This window comes from Patagioenas fasciata, chromosome 1 (genome assembly GCF_037038585.1).
Source record: "Patagioenas fasciata isolate bPatFas1 chromosome 1, bPatFas1.hap1, whole genome shotgun sequence".
Lineage (NCBI taxonomy): Eukaryota > Metazoa > Chordata > Aves > Columbiformes > Columbidae > Patagioenas > Patagioenas fasciata.
In genome coordinates this window covers 122,284,054-122,305,822 of record NC_092520.1, presented here as the reverse complement: position 1 = coordinate 122,305,822, position 21,769 = coordinate 122,284,054, and the positions used below count along the sequence as shown (strand labels likewise).

Below are 21,769 nucleotides of genomic sequence, written 5' to 3'. Positions count from 1 at the left end.
GAGGTAAAACATGCGGGGAACAAGAGCCCTGACATCACCAAAGGCTAAAAATCTGTCTGCTCTAGAATTTCTACCAACAGCACACACAGATAGGATTTAAATAAAAACTGGAAACCAGAACGGGAAATTCCAGTGGGTGTATTTATTCAATTAAAACTAGAGACAAAGGAAATCATCTTGCATGGCATGAAAGCACAACAGCCTTGCTAAAAACAGGAGCTGGACCTTTTCCTGCCATGAAGCAAGTGATAGAACCAAATCATCAGGTTCTGTCAAAGAAAACTGGTGCTGAGTTACAGTGTTCCTACGCAGTGTATCTGGGGTGTTGTGCTTTGATACTTACAAGAGTTTGCATTGTCTTACCTTTACATTTTATAGAATCATAGAATTGTTTAGGCTGGAAACGAATCAACATGACACTAGGCTTAGAAGTATTGTAAGTGATCTTCTAAAATTTGATCCAGAATTATAATAATCTAGTAAACGGTGTTATATGCTTTTAACTGTGCTAATACAACTTCACCATCTTCTTTCTCATGTTCAATATGAATACAAATATTACCATTAAAGAACTTTACTGTTTGACAGGGTTGCTTGGCTAAATATGTGAGGTGTTCTTAAAAGCTGCAACTCTAAAGTCAGTCTTCTCGTGGCTAGAATTACCTACAGGGATGCAATTTCCCTGTTCTACTTTTATTTCTGTTGCTACAAAAAAGCCTTATTAATTTCTGCATGTTTCAAGAACTCTGAACATTCATGCACTACATTATTCCAAACAACATTTTTTCCTCTTTCCTTCAGAAGCACCTGTCAACTACCCATAACTTCAGTTATTTCAGTGTCAAAGACTCCATCTCAGTTGCGTTTCTAGGCAAGTGAAGACGTTCTAATTCTTAGCGACATTTGAAATATAGTGAAATTAACTGTAATGATTCAAAGGATTGCCTGAACTTGTGCACTTCTTTCCCACTGCTTTTATAAATATTATGCAACAGACAAATTCCTCTTCAAGCCACTGGAATTCTTCCATTGTTCCACTTCCTCTTATCCTCCTGAAAACTCAGTTGCCAAGTAGAAATCCCTCTCTCACCAAGGACATAGCCTTCAGGTTGCTCACTGCTCTTTCACATGTCATGCAAAAGTAGTTTTGAGTAACAGAATGGTATTTCCATGACAAAAGCAGTAACTTTGTTGCTAAAAAAGCTGATAAAGATGAACCTAGAGTAAATAAAATATTGACACTACCATTTTTTCTTTGTTCCACTTCATATTCCTACAGTTGGACTTCTGTCTCACTCTTTTAGGGCCATAAGTAAACTGGTTCTTATCAATTCTCAAGTGATTCACATGAATACATAAATTGCTATCTGCCAATACCAGTACAGAGAAATTAAGTATTCATTTACACAGTACTTTTACATACATGTAGCTTATTATTAATGTTAGCACATTAAAGCTCCCAAGTCTGAAGGAGTAACTATGAAAGACATTGTCTGTCCAGTATTATAAAATCTCAACAACAACCCCCTTCATTTTAATACCAACACCCATCTGCTCAGATATGGGTAAAATCTAGGTAACTATTGACTGCTGGGACACAAACAGCAGAATTTCAGTTTATTCACTTGCATGTGGAATACTTCACAAGATTCAAAAAAGCTACCACACATGATTCGAACAATAACTGTACAGATGATGGAAAAAATTGCACATTGCATAAAACAACTTGCCAGAATCAGCTCAAACTGAATCAATCCACTTTCAATCCTCAGTTTTTGTGAGTATGCAGAAGACACCATTTAATTCACTCTCTTTTAACTTTACTTTGCACCTTCATGCAACCCTATCATTTCCACTCAGATTAAATTTGATCATCTGTTGCTGCTGACAGTGCAGTGACAATTCATCTGTAGTTCTTTTCAGTGTAACAAGAAGCTTGCACCCGAACTATCTAGAGGTTCACCAGTGTGCTTCTCATTTGTGACTAGACAATGCAGTTCAAACAGCATTTGGAACATAAACTATGTGGCTAGTACAGACTTTCAGACAGACATGACTAAACATCATGACAGGCTACTAAATTGCCTGTTTTGCCTCTTTATGGCGATTCAAGTATTGGTTTATTACACCCAAACAATGCAACCAATGACTTCTTGGTTAAAGCTGACACGTATTTCTATCAGATAAAGCAGAAGTTCTTGCCTCAGGCATAACAGAGTACATGTTGATTATAGGTAGTAGCAGCTAGGAAGACTCAGCCTCCAGCTCTACTCAGTTTTGGAGTTCCACAGAACAGAAAAAGAACAGGCATCCTAACAATGTTATGCCAGTATCTTTTACTTTAAAACAAAGCATAGTTAACATCTAGCCTCAAAAGAACTAGATTTCTCTCCTCCCTTTCCAAAAACAACTTACAACTGCATTTATGCAGCTTGAGGGAAATGTATTAAATTCAGTCTGTTTAGGGCCCTTTCTCTATTTACAAAATATATTTAGGTAAAGCATTTGATTATATGATCAAAGACTACAGTCAGCTTCAGCTTTTCTTAGTTTTTAAGTATTCACTAAAAGAAGGCACAGTGATGAAAACCAAGAAAGAATTCAGACAGACAGTTCAGAAGAAGAAAAGAATAAGTTATACTTCATGAGTAGTTCTGTAAAGGATAGATAATTGCATTTCCTTCTGTTGTCATTTTGCCATCTAGCAGTACTACAGATGAACATACAACACAACAGTCCATATCTTCTGATTCTGTAAGATAATCCTTTATGATAATACTTAAAGCATATTAATGTATTAGCAGAAGTATGATTCAACAATACTGCACTTGTTGAGTAGTGCAGTGACAGGAGAAAGAGCTACTACACAGCACAAGATGCCCAACCTAAGCACAGAAAAACATTGACTTTTTTTGTCATCTTAGGTATTCTACCACCTTCAAGATCAGAAGACAAAAGATTACTACGTTTTTTACCAACTAAATGTTTCATGCCTTCATAATGATATAATCATCAGGTTGCTACTAAAAGCAGGCTGCTGTTAGAGGATGCAGGAAGGCAGCTAGGGTAGCCAAGGCCTCCTTAGAATTACAGCTGGCGAGAGGGGTCAAGGACAGCAAGAAGAACTTTTTCAAATACATAGCAGATAAAACTAATACCAGAGGCAATGTAGGCCCACTGATGAATGAGGTGGGTGCCCTGGTGGCAGAAGACACAGAGAAGGCAGAATTGCTGAATGCCGCCTTTGTCTACTCCGCTGGAGGCTGTCCTGGGGAACCCTGTACCCCTGAGACCCCGGATGAAGCCAGGTCAATGGAGGAGTTTGCTTTAGTCGATGAGGACTGGGTTAGGGAACAATTAAATAGTCTGGACGTCCATAAATCCATGGGTCCAGATGGGATGCATCCGTGGGTGCTGAGGGAGCTGGCTGAAGTCATTGCTAGACCGCTATCCATCATTTTTGCCAAGTCTTGGGAAACGGGAGAGGTGCGCGAGGATTGGAGGAAAGCAAATGTCACTCCAGTCTTCAAAAAGGGCAAGAAGGAGGACCCGGGTAATTATAGACCGGTCAGCCTCACCTCTGTCCCTGGGAAAGTAATGGAACAGCTTATCCTTGGTGTCATCTCAAGGCACATCAGGGATAAGAGGGTCATTAGGGGCAGTCAGCATGGCTTTACCAAGGGTAAGTCATGCTTGACCAACCTCATAGCCTTTTATGAGAATGTAACAAGGTGGATGGATGATGGCAGAGCGGTGGATGTGGTCTACCTTGACTTCAGTAAAGCCTTTGACACAGTCCCTCACAGCATCCTCACAGCTAAGTTGAGGAGGTGTGGTCTAGACAACAGAGTAGTGAGGTGGGTTGCAAACTGGCTTAAAGAGAGAAGCCAGAGAGTGGTGATCAATGGTGCGGAGTCCAGTTGGAGGCCAGTATCTAGTGGAGTGCCTCAGGGGTCAGTACTGGGGCCAATATTATTCAATATATTCATTAATGATTTAGACGAGGGAATTGAGTGTACTATCAGCAAGTTTGCTGATGACACTAAGCTGGGAGGAGTGGCTGACACACCAGAAGGCTGTGCTGCCATCCAGCGGGACCTGGACAGGCTGGAGAGTTGGGCGGGGGATAACCTGATGGAATTTAACAAGGGAAAGTGTAGAGTCCTGCATCTGGGCAGGAACAATCCCAAGTTCCAGTATAGGTTGGGGAATGACCTATTAGAGAGCAGTGTAGGGGAAAGGGACCTGGGGGTCCTGGTGGACAACAGGATGACCATGAGCCAGCACTGTGCCCTTGTGGCCAGGAAGGCTAATGGCATCCTTGGGTGTATTACAAGGGGGGTGGTCAGTAGATCGAGAGAGGTCCTCCTTCCCCTCTACTCCGCCCTGGTGAGACCCCATCTGGAACATTGTGTCCAGTTCTGGGCCCCTCAGTTCAAGAAGGACAGGGAACTGCTGGAGAGGGTCCAGCGTAGGGCAACAAAGATGATTAAGGGAGTGGAGCATCTCCCTTATGAAGAAAGGCTGAGGGAGCTGGGGCTCTTTAGTTTGGAGAAGAGGAGACTGAGGGGTGACCTTATTAATGTTTATAAATATATAAAGGGTGAGTGCCACGAGGATGGAGTCAGGCTCTTCTCAGTGGCAAACAATGATAGGACAAGGGGCAATGGGATCAAGCTGGAACACAAGAGGTTCCACTTAAATTTGAGAAAGAACTTCTTCTCAGTGAGGGTAACAGAGCACTGGAACAGGCTACCCAGGGAGGCTGTGGAGTCTCCTTCCCTGGAGACATTCAAAGCCCGCCTGGACACCTTCCTGCACGACCTCACCTAGGCGTTCCTGCTCCAGCAGGGGGATTGGACTAGATGATCTTTTGAGGTCCCTTCCAATCCCAAACATACTGTGATACTGTGATCTCAGAAAAGTTTATTGCTCCATTCAGCAACAATACTAGCAAGTATTACTCAACATAATATTTGTGATACACAATATTCTTTTCACGCATTGCTTTCATGAGAAAGGAAAGCTTTTATTGGTAACTCATATTTGCTGAGCTTTAATAACCAGTGATCACATGAAAAAAATCTGTAACAATATATTTCAGTGTTACTAAGAACTTAATGAAAATCCATCTTAAAGGTGTGCTCATTTTTTTTCCTAGGGCATCCCTCTATCAGAAAAAAAGGCTTCTATAGGTCCTTAAAACTGCAAAGGTGCACCAAACTACTGGAAAAACAGTATTTGTTATAAACAAGTGACTACCCGAATTATCTCAGTCTTATAATTCAGCACATCAATGGTTAGAGTAACATAATTTATACAAAATAATGAAGATGGAACAACAATTCCATTAATTACAATATAATTCTTGCTAACAGTATCAAGTGATTAAAGTTTTCTTCAGTGTAAGCGGAAATCTAAAAATCAGACTGATATAATATAGATCAAAAAAGTATGACACTTCATGGGCTACAGCCAGGACCTACAGTTTTCATGAACAGACTGGTTCATTATATGAAGTGCAATAACCAACACTGTTAACTGAAGCTGTCTCACATGAACAGGTCCCTGCTGTGTTGCCCAGTGAAGCCTCCTAAATTAACCTGGAATTTCACAAACAGCCCAATCCAGTGCAAAGACATGTGGCACCTAAGAAGGGCAGTTCCTTATCCTTCCTTGCTCCCCACTTATTTTAAGTGTCTCATTTGCTAGAATTAGCTTTTCAGTTTATCATCTTTATGATCCTGTTATATCTGACTACACCCAGAAAAACACTAAATACTGGTAAAGACCTTCACTGCCTATTGCTGTTTCTTTTGGACAGCTTTACTTCAGATCACATGAAGCTATCCCTGAGAGGAGATGAAAAATATAAGTAATTGTCACAGAATTAGTACAGTGTCTTTTCTTGCTAATAAATTCAAGGAAGAATATAAAATTAGAAGTTGCATAATTGTAAGCATTTAAAAGTGATCTAGTGATCTTCACTGGGAATCATAACCATACTGTGGTAAATTAGCCACACCAAAGCCCGAAATCCGATGTATCCCCACCACTCAAACCCTAAACAGCTTAAAAGAATGGCAATTTTTACTAATAAGAATGAAGGTGATGATGCTGATGTAACTTGTTAAGTTATGAAGTATATTTGTTCCCCCGTATGAAGACTGTTTTATAAAGCTATGTGTATTCACATAATCACCACAGAATTTCAACTACAGCTTTTTCTACTTCAAAAGGATCAGAGCCTGCCAAACACTATTAGGGATACAAAAATGATCTATCTACCAGTATCCTGACCTTTAAGGATGAATTTAACAAGGATATAAAAATCAGACAGTTCTGAACCAACAATCAAAAGACTCCATACATTAACAGGAAAGCAAAATCAGATTAAATTAACATGATAATGGAATTTAACACTTTTCCTACCTAAGATATATATATAACCACTTACTCACCTGAAGCATAACTTCTTTCTGTGGTATAGAGCATGCTCTTTCATCGCATGAGGATGGTTTCTGAGTGGGTGGAAGATCAATCCTATAGTAAAGAATGAAATATGACATGCCATGTTTATGAAGTCCAATTGAACAGTCAGTTAGATACTATTTATTTTACCTGCCCAATCATCTGACACTCAACATTCAGGGACACAAACCTGTCAGCCAACGACGACAAATAATACGGAACATTGTAATGTTAACAGATCCACCACAGGCAGTAATTCAGCCACACACTTTTTGTAGAAAAGCACCATCTATAATTTGTTATTCATTCTGTAAGGTGTTAAGCAGACTAACTCCCATGCCACACACACTCCAGTTAAGCAGGATTAGGCACTACTGATATCTAGTACCATTTCTAGGTTTTGAGATAAAGCTTGAGCAACATTTTCTACTACAGCCTTTCTCTGAAAAGCCTTTGAGAAAGCCTTACAACCTGCTACTATATGTAAGACTTCTCTATTGTCACCTCCTCGGTGAAAGCAAATGGCTATACAAATAATTAAAATGTTTAACACTATCCACATAAATTTGCTTCAGCTAAAGAATGTAAAAGAAACAAACAAGAAAGCAGTATTTCTAACCATGTTACAAAGTACTCAGTTGCTAGCTCAAGATATCTAAATGCTGAAACTTACTTTATGCTAGATGCTGGAAGTTATTTTTTTCTAGTCCTCATTAAGTATATACAGACCTGACAGACATTTTCATTTCTCATTCAGTTTAAGTGGAAACTGTATACAGCATGTGCGGAAAGGCTTCCTTTTTTTTTTTTTTTTTTTTTTAAGAAATGCATGTGATTTTACATTTGTCTACCCTGAAAATACAGCCCTGAAATTATAACGGCTGAACAGCTGCTAAGGAAACTCAGACATTTAAACTCCTGTCTAGAACAAACATTTTCTGCACACTACTTTTGGTTTTAAAAAAATCCAACACATACTCACACTTTATCAAGATAGGATGGTCTTTTTTTCCTTGGGGTCAGCAGCACCGTCACAAAGATGGTAATGATAAAAAGAGCAAGGACTGCTCCAATCACAGCCCCTGCTACAGCAACAGAAGATGTCTGCTTAAATGGCATATCTGCAATGTGATAGCACAGATTACATCTTTAAGAAGTTAGCATACTTTCAGTACTCAGGTACACTATTTTAGCATTGCTCTGAGAAATGTGCCTTCTTCCCATGACCAAACAAAGCTTTGTCCTTTGCTAGCACTCTTGCAGTCTTGGCTTCAGTCAACCAGTTAAAAAACTGGTTGAATTAAGAAAGTCATTAATATAATTTCAAAAATTTCATCCACTACTTCTAGTAAATACCAGCTGCATGCTTTTATTTTTTGTTTTCAAGGCAAGATGAAGTCACAGAACACATGCTTTGCACTTACATGAGCCACTGAGATGTTAATTCAAAAAGCTAGACAACTATGGCTTTATTTGCAATTTTTCTTTAAAGCCACTGAAGTCTGCAGAAAGGAAAAAGGGAAACAAAATCAGGGGGAAAAAATATACCACTAGGAGCAATGAACATGCAAACACACTAATATTTTGCTTACACTTACAAAAGCAACCCCAAGACTATCTAGCTCTAGACTTCACACTTCAACCTATGAGAAAGTAATTTCATGAATAAAATTTTAATAGGGGTGGAGAATTTTTTTAAAAGCGTTTTTCTTTTGACCTCAGCACTTTCAAATCCAAAGTGTACTTATTCTCACCCTTGTCAGTCTTTAAAGTTCACCTGTTTCACTACGCTAGGAACTCAGTAAGTTTGAAATCTCATAAAACTGTGAAACCTGCTATCATATTGTAAGTCAATATCATCAACCTCAGCATTTTAAACTTGCACCAATAGGCTTCTCAAAAAGTTGCACAGTTGGAATAATTAACATTAACTTCACTAAAACTTTGACCTGTAAAATATAGGTAGCATAAAGAAACAACGCTCTGATCTACACTAATTGCTGGATCAGAGACATAACAGCAAATCAGTTTAAAATTAACGCAGATCTATACCTATACCACATTCCTAATGCAGTTTACCTCAGCTATTTTCCTCCAGAAATAATCATATGCTGTGTTTGTCCAAATACCACACAGTCATCCTCTATTTAAACTCTTACCAGAGGGAATTTTAGGAGCCTTTTCAGCTACGTATTCTATTCACTAGTCAAAAAAACCCCAAACAACTATCCAACCTGTTTTATCAATTACTCATAATTTTAATGCTGTTCTGCTCATACGCCGGTTAACTGGGCAAAGTAATTTTTTTTTTTCATCCTTTCATCATTCGTTTTCATCATTTAAAATAATCAATTTCCAATAAGATAAAGGTTTTCTGTCCTCTCACTGCATATGAAAGACCTGACAGCAACACTCCCCTGGGACCAATCATGCAGTTATGTTTGAGTAACAGGAAAAACGCATATCAAACAAAACTGAAACAAACATTTTTTTGTGTTAAAGCTGAGGAATAAAGTCACAGGTTAACAAAACTTACAGGAAGCTAATCCACTCCAGAAGATAAATGTAACAATACCACTGTCACAATCATTGTTTCATTTCACAAAACAGCTTTCCCGACGTAACTTCCATTTGTCTGTCTGATACCAGTCTGTATACCTAAGAACCATAATTCCCATTTCTCCTGAAGAATGTGCATATGAATCAGTGAAGGCTCACTTAACCACTGCATTTTAATTGACTTAGGTTTAGCTTACGCTGGGTGCCCCCTTGTTTAAGTGAGAAAGTTAGAGGTAACTAATGTACACTGCTAGACCCAGAATTCACAAAGACACTTTAGTCTGGTGATTATGACTTTGACCAGAAGAGTTTCTTGACGGTTTCACACTGTACTAATTTTACAGTGCCTTTTTTTTTTTCTTCCCGGTAAATTCTGTTATAATGTTAAAACATCGAAGCACTATATTTTCAATGAAAAGTTCAGCCACTGAATCCCATTTGGGATGAGATGACAATAGCCACTCATTTAATTCCAAACACCAGGAAAAAAAAAGCAATATCCCACAAAATGTAGCAACATACAGGAAACTGAACTGTGTGCAATTACCACAGGGCTCACTTAATTTGCTTTTTTGAGTTGGTTCGGGGAAAAAGTAGGTACAGAAACTATTAGTCTAAGAATATGAATGACCAGAAACTCAAACTACCATGTCAAACTCAAAAGCCAGAGAATGCTTAAGATGCAGGGTGCCAGCTACACAGCATTTTAACCACCAGTTGGTCAGAACGAAGGAAATTGATTCACTCTGAGAAATATGGTTAAAGCAGAGCCACGGCAACCGAAAACAAAGAATGTTGTGTTGTTTGTTTTTTTTTTTTTTTTTTTAAATAAATGTGAATCCCAGAGAGGGTATCAGCTGTACTTAAAGTGAAACTCTTTGGACAGCAACTATCCATATTTAACATTCTCAAGGTTCATACTTTTAAAAATAGTTTCTAAAGGCACTCATTTTATCAGGTTAAGGTCTCCAAGGGGAACTGCTAAAAAGCCCATCTTGAACAGCTTAAAGTATTTAAGTCTCTTCTACCCAGCCTCTGGTTTTATTATGCTTTTTCATTTGCAACTTTATATATAAAACATTTTAGAACACTACCTGTGTTCCAGAACGTAACAAAAAGTTTATTCACACAACAGCCATTTGTACTTACAATCAATTCTTTATACAGCAGACATAACGTACAAAACATTGCAGCACACGTAAGTCCTATCCCTATTATCAACTTCAACTCCAAAGCATTTCAACTTCTTAACCCAGAGGAATTAAATATATATATATTTTAAAAATCAAAACAAAAAATCCACAGAGACAAAAGCAAAATATCCCATGTGGAGAACAGGTTTATGGTTAATGTTTATTTCCAAGTAACACCATCTTTTAAAGATGATATATAAAGTAGTTTTTATTTGAAGAGAGGTATGATGTCTTTATTCCAGAAATAATTTGGACAAGAACCTTCTGCTAGAAATGTAACTCCTTCCCTTGTGTTTACACTCAAACTACAGATATACACCATATCATTTGCTATTGTTATTGAGACTTTGGTCAATCGTGTACCACTATTCCGTCAATCCAAATGTGAACTGAAGTTGTTTAGGGATGTTTTGCCATTTGAATTTCAAATAAAGCCGTTGTCTTAATCTTTTCTTGAAGACATGCAGTCATATGCAGTCACAGGGTAATGTCTACAACATTCAATGCAACTATTCTTGTGAAGCTCTAAATGTTGTAAGCTACCAAAGATCATGAGGATGGAAAAGACCTCCCAGCATGAACACTCATGAATCAGCTGTAACTGTGCAGCCCATTTAATTTTAAAATTAGCAGAGATTTTTCCCTTTTCGGGTTTCAAATACTAATAGCCTTATCAGCTTCATTTTCTCCAGCTGAACACTTAAAAATGGCACTTCAAAGGATCTACTATTCTAATCATGAATTTATCATTGCTCTGTATTTCATCTAAAGTTATTTCATTCCTCCCTACATAACCAGCAGAACTAGTGTGGTGAACCTGTCCAAGACAAAGTAGAACTACTCCAGATGTCAAATCAGATGTCCCACATACAATGTCATTATAAATAACATATTAAATCTTTTATTTGCAGAGAAAACAAATCCACTGCAGTACAGAGACTCCACAATTTATCTAAACTCCTATTTCATAGATTCTGTAGTTGCACCATTGGAGAGTGTGTTTTCACTATATGAAGTAGCAATGCAAGTGTTCACTTCCCTATTAATAATCTGAAATTCTAGTTACCCTCTTCAAAGCAAGCATTGTAACTTATTCAGAAGCAGCATAAAACCGCTGTTTTAACTTCTGGTCAAAAAAACTCTAGCAGATGCTTTGACACCTCTTAATGTGCTTCATGTTTATTGGCACGTGGGAAAACAAGCAAATTCGCACTAGCCTCCAGCTTAGAAATCTACTGGAGTCTTTCTAGCTGTGTCCAATTCTCCAGCTTTCAAATTCAATGGTAATATTCTCACAAAGCCTCAGAAACAGTTCTCTAAAATTGTACCCTGTGTACTTGCAAAAAGTCTCGTATTCATTAATAAGTTTTGACACCTTGCCAATTACAAGCCTAACAAAATATCTTACTGTATGTATATATATACACACACTAGCATAAGCTTTAGAAATCAACAACTATAAAAAATAATTTTTCATCTCATTCAAAGACAAGCCTTTGACCTGTTTGAACAGTTACTCCTCAAAATCTTGTTCATAAGTTACTTTCAGTGCAATGACTTGTTTTAAGTACATAGTTACAAGAAGGCTCATTAAAATGCTAAGAGGTATTCATTTTTGTGCAGAAAACCCTTAAAATAAAGCTTTGATTCTGCTGTAACTCATTTTACTTGGTATATTATTTGTTATACAGAAGCATTAAGTTTACCATGGGTGGTATCAAGATTGGAGTAGTTAAGTTAATCTGCAAAGTAAATGCCCCCGAAGATTATATTTGATCATTGCCTTAGGTAAACTCCATTTTAAATCAGAGAGCCGAGACAGCCACTATTTGTTCTTCAACAATTTTGAATGGCAACTTTAATTTAGTCTTTTTTACCTCTGACATAGACCAATATAAGCACTCTGCAGTAAAACTCAAATCTTAAACAGTAGTACAGCATTGGGAAAGAAAGCAGCTCAAATACATTTTCCCCAGACTCAGTATTTCCATTTGTCAAGTCACAATATAAAAACCTTCAAAAAAAATCAGTTTCAAAAAGTTTATTCCTCCTCTTGCGTAAGTATAAACAATCCGAAAGTGATCAGCCAATGAAATGAACTGTAGGTACATGTTTAGTTTTCAGTGGTTACTACACATACCACTCCCTCCGAGATATTACCGAGCCATCTATGTGAGAAACAAAGTCTTCTTCATTGTCATCATAACATTCACCACCCATATACTTCATTCCCAATGTTCCACTGTCATAGTAATCCATCGGTCTTTCATAACGCTCCTGGTACCTGTTAATATTGTCTATATTGTTCCACTCTGGTTTTTCAGGGTCTTCTAAATAATCTTTAGATATTAAGCTGTTCATTGGATGCTTTATTTCTTTTTTTATACTGTCAGGGTAAGAATCCATATCATCTGACTGAAGAACATCTACTTGAGACTCTTTTTGCATATCTGACGGTGGAATGTAGTTCTTAGCAAAGTAGTCACCACGGAACGTCCGTCTTCTCCTATAGCAGATAATTCCAACCAGAACACTGACAAGTATGAGGAAGAGCGCCCCACCCACCGCACTACCGATGACGGTACCCCAAGTGTCTTCCTGCATTGCTGGCAAGGTTGATGTTGGGAAATCTATTATTCTAGGTTCTGTTGCTAAACCTGTGATGCCATCAGTCGAAGGATGCCAGGGAACCGTGGGCAGTCGAGTGGTAGTAGTAGGAGGATCTAATGGAAAGAGCAAAGAAGCAGACAAGACACAGAAAAGGCACAGAATGTCAATGCAAGCTAAATCAGTTAAGGGTTTATAAGAGAGCAAAGTTGATGGGTATGTTCTACAAGAATAGTTTTTCATTCTCAAGGTCATTGTGCTACAAAAAGTCTTCTTGCACTTTCCACAGGCTTTGAACTAGCTTCATCACATGTGGTTCTGAGCTATGCTGCAGCAGGATAGGAAGTATGAGGAGAAAAAAATAAAACAATCTTTAAGTAGACATCTTGCTTGAGCTCCTTAAAGTAAGGAGATGCAGCTTTCCTGCTCAGATGTTCACAGTTCATTTTTTACTTCCCCTATGGAAGAATGCTGTCTATCAGGAAAAACCCAAGCAGTCCACTATATCTTACCAGCCAGCAGTTAGGAATATTGGATCAAATTAACTGGTTATGCCACAGAGTCAATTATTCCACACAAAATTCCCAGTTCAGAAATTATGCTGGACACTGAGTATAAGAATGAAAAACTATAAGTTGTGTGCTCAGTCAGCAACACGTGAACTACTGATTTTTAAGCTATTCTCCAGAAAAAACATTTGTTGCATTAATACAACTTACTCAGCTTCACCTTAGGATTAGTAAAAGAAGCATAGTTAAAACTGGCCTGTATTAATCTCAAAATAACACTTGAGCAAGGAGCTTTCAGAATTTTAAAATTAACAAAAACCAACCCTGTAACATTTGAAGTACAAATTACTTCTATGATTTCCTCCTAAAAGCAATTTGATCCCTCATGCACAAATAAATTTCCATATTTATTCCTCAATATAAAATATCAGCTTTTAAAATTTAAATTCTAAATTTAATGTTAGGTTATGCAAGTAAAAAAGAGATTGTCAGACACGAAGCTTCTCCAGCACTCAGCTTTTTCATTTGTTCTTTAGGTCTACTGGAGATGCATGCATCTGTATTGAAGACATGGTTGCAAGTGATGGGCTGATGACACTGAGAAAGCTTCCTGAGCTTATGCCAGTCAACGGCAATGTCACATGCAACTCTAGCTTCTACTTTTGTGCCACACTGAATAAAACTGCGTTTTTGCCTTGGCCAATGCAAGGTAATCTTAAAATCACTAAAGTAACAAACACTGAACATGTTGTTATAGCTTGAATCTTTTAGAGAGAATATTATATTAACAGTCAAGTAGATTATGTTATTATTTAGTTAAATTCCCATCAGCAAGATTCATGGAACTACTACTACTACCACCATACTATGGAGGCATCCTATATTTACCACCACAAAAAGTAAAACAGATAGAACTGCAGATTTGTCAAGCTACCAGTTATTTGACAAATCATAACTTTAAAGACCCATAGATATGATTCTTAATCCTACTACTCAGATGGCCATACAATTATCTCATACTAGATAAAATTGCCATATTTGTCACGATCACTAAAATATGGAAATATGTACTTCAGACTGCACCTTGCTGCTGAATGCAACATTTTAAGCTTGACATAATAAGTAAAGTTTTATACAGATTTACAAAACACATGATTATATTACTTGGCTATGTAAAAGTGGTGATTTGTTAGGGAGGTATACATAAATGAAATTAATTCGACAGAAGACAGGAAACTGAACAAGGAGGATGCACTACCAAAATGAACAGGAGATATCTGGATTACAATTTTAGTAAAAACTGATTTTAAATGAGTTTAATAATTTAACAAAGTAGTATAGATTAAAGAATTCAAGTTTACCAGTGTTCCCATGTCCCACAAATCCATAGGTCAAGAAGTAAAACTCAAAACCCTCTTCCTTTAAAATGTATTTGCAACATTTGTTAGCTTAAAACACAATTTCAGACAGTACTAGCACAATCTTCTTCCAGGCAATATATATATATCTATTTTTTTAACTGGTTTTGTAATTGTTCATCTATTAGACTTTGATATTGAGGTCTTAGTTCTAATCCTCCATACCCACAATATATAATACACATTAATGAGTACGTAGCATTCACCTTCTGGCAAGTTTAACCACCACATGTGTGAAATTAAGTTGCAAATACACTCTATTATTAATATATGAAAATACCAGTGTTTTATGGAAAGCTTTTCCTTCAAAACTTGCTTCATCCACCAGCTGTCAGGTTGTCCAGCTGCATTATCTACAAGCACTAGTTAACATATTCATCTTAAATTCATTACAAATGTAGAACAAAATTCTGAAAACAAAATTGGTTTTAGGTTAAATACCTCTTGATATCTGGTTTTGTCCCTTACTATGTTCAGGGTCTGTTCAAATCCTAATTACATATACCCTGTACTAATTATTAGGACAAGGAAACCTTCCACCCCCCAAATTTCTTTTACTATTACATAGCTACCACCCTCATTAGAACAGGATAGGAGACAACTGAAGAAAGCAAAAACCTATTTCCTGGTATGAAATAGTAAACCCATCAGCTGCCTCCATACATAAAAAGATGCCAAGTTTTCCTGTTTTATTTCAAAGCCTTTGACAGTTTTCTATCAAGACAAACAAGATTTGCTCTTTATTTCAAATAGACCTCTAATAATACCTTCTCAAACAAAGTACCATGGTCCTTGTACCATATGCTTATTTTCCCCTCTATTACTTATTTTCCAGATGTTTTCCATGAAAGTCAGTACCAACTTTCAGCAGCTTCAGTCTGATATTTTTATTTTTCTGATAAATCACAATTCTTGACACAGTCTTCCCAGCTCTTGCAATACAAACAACTTATCATGGGCCCGTGAGTTTCTACTGTCGAGTAGAAACATGCAGCTACATGATATGACTCATTTTCCCAAACACTACATCCCATCCCTCAATCCCCCTGCAGCACGTTCTCGTTCAAATGTCCAGACCCCATCTTTGCTTCCATGGGAATTCAAAGCTAACAAGAAGCCCAGTGTCAGAAAGATAAATGGGCAAACAGACGGATGGATCACCCTTAGAACAAGACCATTAGCTTCAAAATCTTAGGTTAAGTCCTATCTTGGTATGAACAAACACACCATCTTAAAAATCAACTGGAGAGAAAAATATTTTCAAGCTACAAACCATTTTGAATTTAGCCTATTATGAAATATTTCAGGGGTAAGGTGATGAACTCTGTAATAATGAAGAAGCAAATTAAATAGAGGCACTAATCTCCTTTGGCTAAAATTTGTCAAGCATTACAGACACCAAGTTTTAGCAGGGAAGATGCCTTGGCTAGTTTTGTATTAATACAGACAAAGTCTGTCTAATTCAAAAAACATGAAGTCTAGTTCTCCCCATTTAAAAAACAAAATACAAACCCCACATTAGTCAAGATCCACACTTCAACTCCCACATCACTTTCTCTGCCTTCTGCAAGACAAGAACCTGCTATCACTTACTTATAATCCAAACGTGAGTTGGCTTGGCTGAAATTACAATCTCCCCTCTTTGTAGTTCTCATTTTATAGAGTAGAAAGTGTTTGCCTGTGTATGTATTATATGTATGTTTGCACAGACATATTTACCTCTATTTCTTAACATGCTGTTATTTCTAAATTTCCCTTAGATAGTAAGTACCTAAAAATTAAAGTACTCGATAACTTGACATAGTTTGGTATTATAAAAACAGCCCGCCTTTTCAACTGCTGAAAAGCTCATGTTGCAGCTCCTCTACAACAGCAGGGAAAGCAGCCTTTCCATGAAAGAAGTCTTTCTGAATTTCTGATATTAAATGATTTTGAAATTTATCATTGTTTCACCAACCATTCCCACTCTAAAGGTCAAGTAGTGGCTAAAGACACTGTGTAATCCTTTCCCTACAAAGCATCTTGTGTACACAGGTTCCACATTGGAGTTAAACATTTTATTTAGGATTATCTTCAGTTTGTTCCCATTTTGGCAGCATTATAGATAAGAAGATTGTTTTCAGCCTGAAGCAACTAATAATTTCTTTGATCAGAATCAATGATTCATCTTCAAAGTTCAGTGTACTTTTGTGGTTTCTAGCTGGGATTTGTGTGCACCAAGTAGAACACTTTAGCATTTATTTGGGACATGAGAAAAACTGTTATCATTAGCACAGCCTCGAGCTTGCAAGGAATATTCGGGAACAATGTTGAAAGTTCAAAGCCCACTATACCAGCATGCAAGCTAGCAGTTAGGATATCCTGGGACCCTCTTTTCTATATAGCTGAAAAAAAAAAGTAATTTATCAAAATATCTTCTAATATATGCTTTGGAAAATACAAGAGTACTTGTATTCACAATTCTCTCTCAGAACAGAGGTCTATATATATATACACATATATGTGACGAACCAAAACAAAACTCATTATCAGTCTCTGTTTTGTTACCCCTGAAAACATCCACTCTACGAGAAGGTGATTCTGCATTTACAAGTCACATCTTCCTAGAATTGCTAGGAATGCTGGCTAAAAAAGGCTGGCTTTACTTTTAACAAAAAGCAAAGTCTTCCAAAGGCAATTATTTCTAAAGATCACAGAAGAAGAAAGAATACTCCTATCTGAATGCAAGTCTCTCACATCACCTTTTTTTCTTGCAAATGGAGAAATGAGAAGCCTCAGGAAACAGTATGAAGGCAAGGGAACACAGAGTCAAGAAAATAAAGCCCAGTCTCCTGTGTAAAAAAAAGAGTAAATCTATAAAGATTAAGTGCTCTACACTGACAGCTTGTTTTGGAAAATCTGTTGCTCTTAGAGTAAGCCAGGAACTTCAACAACACTTGATCACAACCCAAGTCCATAAGGAGCAGGACTTGCTTTTGCTTGACAACACAAGCCAAGTTTAACTTTACATCACTGAAAAGTAGGAAGTAGTGAAGATATCTGTACCACAACTTCAATATTTTAAGAAGTCTCTAGCTTTAAACACCATTTTAGCTTTCCCCTATCTATATAAAGGTGTATCATTTCCTAAAAACCAAAAAACACAACAAAAAACCACAACCAAACCTAAAACTGGTGACTCTACCTTTTATTCCCTGTCAACTACTTCCATTTCCCAACCCCACTTGAGGAGTATTAACATAAAGGTTAGGAAGAAAATAGAATTTATTAAAAATACACTTATTTTTAACAATGCATATTAGGACTAACAGCATTTTTTTGCTCATCTTACCTTCCAGTCCTACAACACATTTCAACTTACTAGTTATTCTTTTCTAGTGGTTAAAAAGCTTGACAACTACCAGCATCATGACTGTTCAGAAACATTAACTTCATAAATCCTCTTTGACAGCTTCATAATTAAAATTTGAAAGATGGCATGATCATACAGCTTTGTTAGCTTCAAAGTTTCTGTTTATATTTTTGCCAAGTTTTATACAATGGAAAATAGCTAAGATAGACAAATAAGCTAATTACATGACTGTTCTATAGTTCAGCAGTCTCATGCCCACCATTACTAGATAAGATTTGCTCAGTTAAGTCAAATATTAAGGTAGTAAGCAGTTTGACTTAAAAGTTTACTACTTTAGTCTTATTTTCTGTACTCCTGACAGAATTTATGTTCCCTCTGTAGAGTAACCTGAATTACTATTATTTACAATCAACAATTTTCCTATTTCATAGTCACTTATCCATCCTGCATCCTTTTAAGTGTATTTCAGCTATTTAAAGAGCCAGTCACACTGAAAACTTAGAGTTACAACAAAATGTGCTTAATACCAATTTCTGAAAAAAAAAATACAGGTGCTATGCTTTATGAATGCCTCACCTCTCTCACATTAATCAAGTCTCCTATATACTAAAAGTTAATATACAGTGCTTTTAATCAGTTTGGCATAATCTTCTCTAAGGTATGTAGAGCAGAATACTGAATGCTTGTCTTGTATCATTGTTAAACTTGCATGTATGACTTGCCTGAGCATTAGTTGTAGTGATACAGCATCAGATTTCTTCTAAGTTGTTTAAAAAGGACCTGTGTTTTCTTAGATGTTGATCATGCTACACATGCAAAGATTAACAAGAAGTTTTTAAAAACTGAATTTAAATGTCAACTAAAGTATTTGTTTTGACTGATATGCAAAACCATGGCCCTCTATGATCTCTAGCTAGCTGAGGTTCAGTTTTGACATTCCCTAAAAACAGACAACTTCTACTCTTTGCAATAAAATTACTGAAGCAAAACAAAGTTGCTGAACAACACTGAAAACCAGCACACACCTCAACAGTATCCATCAGTCCATGTCAAAGATCAACTACTGCAGCTTAACCATCTCTGCAGTAAGCTAGTTTATGTTGCATTTGCCATAGGCTAGAATTTAAGCCATCACTACAGCTTGCCTAGCACACATTTCTATTATGCTTTTCAAAAAAATTGATTCATATTAGGAAACATCATATATGATTTCATAGTTTGCCCCTTTTTAGTCTGTTAGTCACAAACATAATTTCAATGATAGTCTTATATTTTCATGCATGACAGTCACGGCAGAAAGCGTAAGTTCTACTTAGAGCAGATCATATTCACAGATCTGACAACTCAAACACTGGGGGACTTGAAAAAACTTCCCTTCTCTTTACAGTTAGAACAGGGCTGAGAACAGAGCTAAAAACTGTACTGTTGTTTTCTGAGCACGTATATTTGAATATTACATTCCAGGAGAATATTTCATGCAATCTAATGATTTTTTTAATTTTTTTTTTTTACTTGATACATCTCACAATGTGACAGTCCTAGTAACTGTTTTGAGACACAGCCATGAGTTCTTCTCCATAAACGAAGCATTAGAACCAAGCATCTAAAAGTAACTTCTTACAGAAGTGACTTTCATATTAATTTGCAGCACTTCAGTTTTTCAATACATAGAATTTTATATAATTTGTTTACAAATAATTCCACTGTCTCAAACTATTTAGAGGTTTCCAGTTAACTAGCTCATTAATTAGTCAGTTAATCAGAACTTACTAGTCTTCCAGAATAGCCTGCAGTGTAGTTATGTCAGTCTGACTGAAACACTATCCTTTCTTCTGGAGATGCGTGTAACTATCAAATATGGATTTTGATGTATGCAGCTTCAAACATCCTGTAACTTCAGTTTTAGTCTTAAGTTTACATACTTATCTCAGCCCTTAAGTGTTCATATTTAAAGTTCTTACAAAGAAGGCATCTATGTTTGTATCCTGTGACTGGGTAACATGTACTCCAACACTTAATTCACATCGTGGAATAACTCATGTCAAGAACTTACTGAAGAGCAGTAACACCATAGAACAGAATGAAGATTTAATTTTCATGTCTGTATTCTAAGAAATTATAATATATTAGCACTTACTGATCAAGCAAGGCATTAGATACTTTAGTTAATCCATCATGAAAATCTGGAGCACTTTCTCATACTTGTATACCACTACTCACATAGACCGTAGGTCACGTTGTTCTTTCACAAAGAATGTGCCACAGTAAAACATTAACTACATTGTATTAATAGATACAGGAATGTTTTCCAACAGCACTGGTGCTAAAAACACACACAAATTTGCCATATTCTATAAAGTAGATCAGCAAAAGTTCTGTGTGAGATAACTTTATGATTACTGGGTATCTGCATCTGGAAAAAAGGAGACCATGCTTAACTGGAATACAATACACAGACTCAGAACATAATGATAACTTAAAGCAGAGAATCTTTGACTTTTTAAAATGCAGTTGTTCCCCTCCCACTAACATCTCTTTTTTTCAATGTATTACACATCAAGCACTGTTTATTGCAGACATTATGTCTTGCCAAATGCAGGTTGACACTGGAAAAAAGCAAAGTTCACCTACCAAGACAAAGAAATAGTCTCAGAAACACTACAGGAACTAGCTTAACCTTAAGAATTTCCACTGTATGTTGCCATTATTAAGTATCAGCTTAATGCCAAGTCTTACTCTACCTCTCAAGTCCATGCTTCAAATAGCTTTTCACACAATTAAAAGGCATAAATATTTTATGCATCAACTGGCTATTCAGTTTGCCATTTCAATGACTGACTGAAAGAAAATCCAAGTTAATACACTGTCTTTACTGAGAAGACTTACCCAATATGTAGATGGTCTTCTGATCACTTTTCTGACCAAGGGCATTTGTCACCTTACAGATATAAGTCCCAGTGTAGTTGTAAGTCAATGGGTTACTGAACTGCAGAGTGTTGTTGACAGATAGCAATCCTTCAGGCCATTGTCTATCCAACCTAAAAGAAAAATCATATTTCAACCATGAATCTTTGACTAAAGTCTAAATATAACTAGTTTAAAATCATATCTGTAATGTTTAGGGAATGACCTTTTCACCGTGCCCTGACACTGTCAGTGGGCTTTTACCGGATATTCTCAGTGTCCACCTGAACACTTAGTTTCTGTGCCAACTCCCTTAAATGTCAGAGCTGCTGGCACTAAGAAGCTGTCTACAAATGCACACCAACACAACTAAGAAAACATTATCTCAGAAGAACTTGGAGGAACAATCCAACTCAAGCTCTGAAAACTAACAGTCAAACTAAGAAGTACTTAGACTGTTGCCATGATTATCTTCCAGTTCTTTTGCATCCAGCTGAGCTGTCACAATAAGTATTTCTGCCAGTACACAATTTATAGGAAAATTTGACTAGGATTTCTGAGCAAAAATTCAAGCACTTTCTTCCCTCCCAACTTTACCCTTCTCATCCCCATCACTTCTCCATATAAAGCACTGAAACTAAATTTGCTGCTTGGTGATACATTCAAGGAAACAACTGGTTAAATAAATGGTTTCCAACCAACTGTTTTATCCAAATTTATCACTTCGCATGTGATTGTAGTATCAACTGTGGAAGC

General features: G+C 36.8%; 1 protein-coding gene across 5 annotated transcripts in view; it reads right to left on the bottom strand.

Annotated features, from left to right (window-relative positions):
* Window positions 1–21,769, bottom strand: part of NECTIN3 (nectin cell adhesion molecule 3) — a 99,953-nt gene that overhangs the window by 36,777 nt on the left and 41,407 nt on the right. For 4 of the 5 annotated variants that reach the window (XM_065853780.2, XM_071813713.1, XM_071813717.1 and 1 more), the window contains exons 5-7: window positions 20,996–21,147; window positions 7,454–7,592; window positions 6,462–6,543 (exon numbers count right to left, since the gene is read on the bottom strand). In XM_065853780.2, coding sequence (XP_065709852.2) covers window positions 6,462–6,543; window positions 7,454–7,592; window positions 20,996–21,147 — 373 coding nt within the window. Of the gene's footprint in view, window positions 1–6,461; window positions 6,544–7,453; window positions 7,593–10,129; window positions 12,947–20,995; window positions 21,148–21,769 lie in introns of those variants that run through there. The other variant, XM_065853769.2, reaches the window with a different exon arrangement.